The 6658-nt window shown below is 41.9% G+C and overlaps 1 protein-coding gene across 2 annotated transcripts; it reads left to right on the top strand.

Moving 5' to 3' along the window:
• The first annotated feature begins 3692 nt into the window (after window positions 1-3692).
• On the top strand, window positions 3693-5292 carry LOC139766609 (uncharacterized). 2 transcript variants are annotated; one of them, XM_071695468.1, is made up of 3 exons: window positions 3693-3837; window positions 4305-4745; window positions 5148-5292. In XM_071695468.1, exons 1-3 carry the CDS (start codon window positions 3826-3828, stop codon window positions 5181-5183), a joined length of 489 nt encoding a protein of 162 aa, XP_071551569.1. In that variant the 5' UTR covers window positions 3693-3825; the 3' UTR covers window positions 5184-5292. The 2 variants fall into 2 exon arrangements, with proteins under 2 accessions (XP_071551569.1, XP_071551568.1); XM_071695467.1 differs by lacking the exon at window positions 5148-5292 and having other exon boundaries at window positions 4305-5089.
• Window positions 5293-6658: the final 1366 nt, after the last annotated feature.

The raw sequence follows: 6658 nt of genomic DNA, 5'->3' as shown, positions 1-6658 counted from the left end.
TCTCTCTATATGTGTATTCAAAATCAACATTAATCTCATTCACTGGCAGACTACGTCATTTCTTTGAAATTTTCAATATAAGGACTAACAAAATAAATGTTTTTACAAAATATCTGATGGACAGAATAATTTTCAATACGGCAATGAATTTAGTAAAAATGACAGGTAAGAAATAACCTTTCAGGTCAGGTCTCAGTGTGTGAGGTAATACACTGTTCCTCGGGTCACATACCAATCAGATGCAAATCGCTATTTGCCTTTGCGTGTGAGTGGCAAGTGAGCAGGGACCGTGATGGGGAGAAACTGTGGCGGAATAATGAAATCCTGTCTCCAGGAAGGATGGTTTTATACTCCTGTATATGTATGGTGTGTGTGTGTGTGTGTTTAAGTATTTGTACACTTATGCTCAATGAAATGTCCAGAGAGGGTGGAAATGTCCGTTTTATCCCAAGGATATTAGGCTTACACTTCCCCCTGGGATGACAGCAATCCCATGTGTCTGTGTGAATCAAATTACCGTCCCGACGAAAGACGAAGCGTAGTCATGATCTACGAGACGTCTTCCGTAGCACTGCCCGCGCTGCTTACCACCACTGCGTCAGGGACGTCAACTTTCAATTCATAAACCATTGTTTAGCTGTGATCTTAACTCCTTTAAGCACACAACGGGACGACATTTAAAGCGCGGGGCTACGACTCGTGAGTATGGTGGCCCAGCCTTTGACCTTGCTACTCAGGGTCAGGTCAAAGGTCAAGTCGTCATACCCACGGTTCGTAACTTCGTGATGAAGAGGTTAACGTACCCGGGAGTGACTTACTGTAAGTGCCGGGGTCTTGGCTACAACAGTGTTACGCCGTCAATGCAAATGTTTTTAAAAGCTCACTGAGAATAAAACAAAATTACCACGATGTAGGTACTCCATGCCCAGCTTGCAGAATGCGCTCATTGCACATATATTTGCAAGAATGTTCAAAAACAGCCGTGGTACAGGTATGCGCAATAAAAACACAAATACCTGCGCGGAATGGGCATGTTGGACACAGTTACCCAACTTGACCAATACCACTTGTATCTGAGAGTATGGAGAGTACTATGCAACGAACAGTAAACAACTATAAACATTAATAAACATTCGAATGTGTATTTAACAGGCGATGAAGTTCACAGACTTAGAATACGGGCATCCAACGAGCGGCGGTGGGTCGACAGTGTCTGGCTGGTAAACATACTAGTGGCAACACTGACAGCGGCTTAACCGTCCTTGTGGTAATGCAACCTTTCGTTTGTACTTGCAGTCTTTTTCAAAAAGTCCATCCAAAACAATGATATCATTTATTTGACGATGAATGTATTTGTTTGTGAGAAATATTGCCCATTCTGTTTTGTACCTATTTACTTGACGATGAATTTATTTGTTCGTAAGAGGTATTGGCTAGCCTGTTTTTCTCCTAAGATTCATTGGTTCCTGTTCATGTATTATTACCAAAAATAGTGAGCGACCAGATGTTGTGGCTGTTTCAGTCTTACATAGTTTTTTCGTCGCTTGCATTATTTGCTCTATTTCATTAGTGATTTTAAAGAAGATTGTAAGTATTTAACTTTTAAAAGAGATTTGCACTTTACCTGATCAACCAGATATTCATTGAGACAATTGATATTCATGGGATATTCGAAATTTTAAAGAAAGTATATCTTAGTTTCCACAATTATTTACGCTTTAAGCCTAGCGACTGCCAGGGCCACTAAGAACGACGATATTTCGTAACGAACCACCCAGTTGGAAAATCTTGAACACCTTACTCGGATGGTCAAGATAATTCCGAGGCCATACACGCTCTCACTTTATGTATAATACTTTGCATATTCCTGTTTTCTGTCCCAGTATTTATCGATATTGTATGGTGGGGAAGGAGGCTTACACACAAAATTTCCATAACACAATGTTTTACCTTGTGATATGTGTGAACCTCTCTAATTGTTGTAGACTATGTCGTGCACCTTCAAACATTAGCCTGAAGAGTATGTAATATCTATATATCAAATGTGGCGGCTATACACTTGCTAAATGTCTGCTGTTAAGTCTAACATCTTTTCATGCCCCTTGGTATGGTATATCATTATTTTTTTTCTTTTTTTTACGTTGGAGGCTCCAGTCACAGACGAAAGTCCACACCAAAGCCTGGCTTTAATTGAAATATAGAGAGGTTAATAAAAGGAGGGGAAAAAGACAAGGGGGGGTAGTCTTTACGAATTTTAGAAAACGTGAAAAACCTGTCTTTTAAAGGGTGACAGGTCATAGTTACTGGGCAAGACCATGAGAGGGGAGAGAGTTCTAAAGCTTCGAGGTATAAGGGACGAAACAGTTATCGAATTACCAACGAGTTAACAAAGGCTACACAGGTAATCATGTGACGAAGCAGCTTGCCAAGTATTGCAAGTATAGTGGTGGGGGAGCACACAAGTAGCAAGCTCTCGGGAGCAAAAACCAAAGTAATACGCACAGAAGAGAGGAAAAAGAAACGACCCAACATTGCAGCATACGGCAAGCAGGTAAAGTTCTGAGCTGGCCGGGAAGAGTGTGTAAGTCGGACGGCTTCCGACTTAACTCTGTCAAGTGAGGATGCAGAGCTAGAGCCACCCTAGCTAGATGTGAGAGCCGTACTCCACACAAGAACGGATCAATCCTTTGTATAAACGGAGCAACTGTTCGGAAGATAAGAAATTTCGACATCTGAACAGGACTCCCAGTTACTCAGAGGCAGACTTCGCTATTTCCGTAATGTGGGGTTTCCAAGATAAAGTGAATATTACAGTAATACCTAGTATGTTTACTGAGTTAAGACGTGGATTTCTAGAACTGTCAAAGGAAAGTGGAAAGTTGTGAGGAATTTTCGATAGAGAATTGGGCCGAAACTGGATCTTGATGGCATTAATCAGAATTCATTTACCCTACTGAGATATCCTGTCCGAGTTTACTGAAGCTGTGTCGAGACGAGATGCAGAACTAGTAAAAGGAGCTGAATAGAAGAATATATATATATATATATATATATATATATATATATATATATATATATATATATATATATATATATAATTTATTTATTCATTCATTTATTTCAGTACTTATAAATAGTATTAGTTTCCAACAGAAGAAACAATGATAGTTTTGAAAAAGGCAGCTTTAACGAACAAAAAGAAAATGAGTGAGGCAGAGGATAGTAACTGTACTGATATATGATTGCCAGAAGATGTGTACCCTATGATCGCGTGTTGACCAGTACGCCTTCCCTGGCTGCGCTATCCCTGTGCCTCACACTTTCCTCTCGTTTCTTAGTGAATGACGTAGCTCGACGGAGATGAGTGTTCAGGCGAACGACGTTTACGATCTAGCAATTCAGACAGACTTATTAAGAGTGCGAATGTTCTCCATTTATAGAATCCGCATTCATGAAACGACAGTGGACCAAAACATCACTCGTAGCGGTGCGTTCGTAAACAATACGTACCTAGCGAACGCTTCACCTATCTTCTCTAAGCCCTATTTCAAACCTCATCAAGAGTTTAGACAATTCGTGTGCACGCCCAGAGCAGCAGCAGCAGCAGCAGCAGCAGGAAGGAGAGACTTGGAATTCCTCTTGGTGTATGCAATACGGTGGACGTGCCTAGGCTTGGCCCGCCCGCCCGCCTGTGTGAGACCTCTAGGGGGCCCGGGGCTCGAGAGACGACAAGGACGCCCGGCCCGGAGCCGTATATAAACCAAGCGGGTACCACAGTCGCGTATTATTCCCTCACTCTCTGGTTTACAAACATCATCTGGCATCATGCGCGGCCTAGTAAGTACAGACTGCCTTTGATGTTTCTTGTCTCGGGAAATATTACTGTCGATTTCTATACGAGAGAAGATTCTACGTGTTTAAATGAATGGGAGTTCCCCTCATGATATATATATATATATATATATATATATATATATATATATATATATATATATATATATATAAACACTTGCCTTTTCTACGGTTAGATTTAAGGATGGCAACTAACGATTGACTATGAACAGTAAGACTCATCAGTGGGGTTTTTGGTGACTCCTCTTCACTGTATGAAATACTAAACCAAAAGCTCTGTTACTGAATGGATTGGTTATCATGTTACACATACGACAGTTGTTTTACATCGTCGTTACGTGTTTTATATATATATATATATATATATATATATATATATATATATATATATATATATATATATATATATATATATATCCTCGGGTGTTGATGTGAGTTGCGCTGTGTTGCAGGTGATCGTGTGTGTAGTCCTGGGCACAGCCCTCGGCCAAGGATTTCCCCGCGACTCACCTGAGGTGGCGGCCGCCCGCGACGCCTTCATCAGAGAGTACAACCGCTTGGCGGAACTAGCGGCGCTGGCACCCGACATCCACATCTACCACAGGGATCCTCCGCAGCCAATCCCTGGCCAACCCGCCCCTCCCGCTTATCCCGCCTTTAACGCCTTCTCCTTCTCAGCCAATCTGGGCGCCAACGAGCAGTTCCATCCGGGTCCTAATACCTTCCCTACCGCCGGCCACCTGGCAGGTCACATGGCGGGTCACTTGGCGGGTCACCGCGCCCAACCAGCCGCCCCTCAGCCTTCGCCCCACCGCTTCGCCGCCAGCCCCGACCCTACGCAACGCTGGACGGGGCCGTTTGCGGACACCGTGCCCGCGGGCGTCGACGGACAGGTGAGGGATACTAATACCGTTGCCGCCGCCAAGGCCGCCCACTTCCGCGCCTACGCCCAGGCTCTAGGTCACCTACAGGTCTAAGAGGCTCGGGGATGTGTGTGTGTGTAAGAGAGTTTATTGATCGACAGTAATTAAGCAAAGAGCACAGGTGGGGGTGTGGTGGGAAGGGAGGAGAGGAGAGGAGAGGGAGAGGCCTCCAGGACAGGCAATCCTCCCCCTCCCCCCCACCCCGCCCCACACCACACCCCCCCACACAAGCCCCGAGCCAAAGATCCACTGTCATTCCTCATCAAAACAAATTCTATCTTTTGTAAAATATTGTACGGTGTTGTCTTGTAGTACAGCCGGGTTTTATTATCCTCTTAGAATGACCGGTCTCTTTTCTCTTCTTCATTTCAGAATAAACATATCAATCTCTTCCCCACGTTCAAGTAAAAAAAAAAAAAAAATGTATATATAAATATATAAAGAACGTGAACACCTCCACGATAGCAGTGAGAGGAACGGTAAACGAAAAATGGTGGAAATAAAAATATAATCTGAAGTATTGTATTACTGCATACATTACTCACACTACGTTCGTGCTCCGGTAAATTTTTTTCGGTGATTCATCTACGTTTCAGAAGAGTGAACACCATAGAATATTCTTGAACACACACACACACACACACACAGACACAGACACACATGAGAATTGGGTCACTTGAGTGTAAAACTCCCTCCCTGTACAGTAAAAGTAAGTGATTACGTTTCAGAAGAGTGAACACCATAGAATATTCTTGAACACACACACACACACACACACACACATGAGAATTGGGTCACTTGAGTGTAAAACTCCCTCCCTGTACAGTAAAAGTAGGTGATTACACACAATTGAGTACAAACGACGGTACCAAACTTAAGAGAACGGAGTTACAGGGAGTGGCTTGAAGGCTTTAAGGTCTGCCCACCTTGGAGATGTGAGGAGAGCGAAGGATGACTTGATCCCAACCTTCAGTTTTTAAAAACAGTTTGAGGATGCAAGCGGTGGGCAGTTCTTCGAGAGATGCTCGGGGTAGAACAACCGACAGAAAACAACAGGGAAGTAAGCAAGAAGCTTATGAAAAATAAATGTGAAGGACAAAAATTCTAAATAGTTATATGAGAATAGAGAATGCACAAGAGATGGGGCCTCACAAGTGTAGAATTCCTTCCTCGTACAGTGCAAAAAAAAATGCAATTTCACACACACTGCATATACATGCATACATTTATACATAATCGCTGTTTCCCACGTTAGTTAGGTAGGGTCAAGAACAGAGGACTGAGCCTCAGAGAAAAAAATCTCACTTGGCCCCCTTTTTTGTTCCCTCTTTTGGAAAAGCAAAAACTGGAGGGGAAGATTTCCAACCCCCTGCTTCCTCCCCTTTTAGTCACCTTCTACTACACGCAGGAAATACGTGGAAAATATTCTTTCTCTATCGACAGGGATGATAAATATCTATCTATCTATCTATCTATCTATCTATCTATCTATATATATATATATATATATATATATATATATATATATATATATATATATATATACACACACATATATATATATATACACACATATATATATATATTCCTATGAGTCCACGGGGAAAATGAAACACGATAAGTTCCCAAGTGCACTTTCGTGTAATAATCACATCATCAGGGGAAACACAAGAGAAATATAACAGTCAGTTGATATATATATATATATATATATATATATATATATATATATATATATATATATATATATATATATATACAATATCTTTTACGGTCATCAGTTGACTGGTTGGTAGATGATACATCAGGAGAAAGGCAACCTGGAGAAGATCCTGTATGGGTCACACACTTCCGGTCACTAGATGGAAAAGACAGTGATGCAG

This window comes from Panulirus ornatus, chromosome 58 (assembly GCF_036320965.1).
Source record: "Panulirus ornatus isolate Po-2019 chromosome 58, ASM3632096v1, whole genome shotgun sequence".
NCBI classification, from domain to species: Eukaryota; Metazoa; Arthropoda; class Malacostraca; order Decapoda; family Palinuridae; genus Panulirus; species Panulirus ornatus.
The sequence above is the reverse complement of the archived record's forward strand: the minus strand, read 5'-3'. Positions and strand labels throughout refer to the sequence as shown.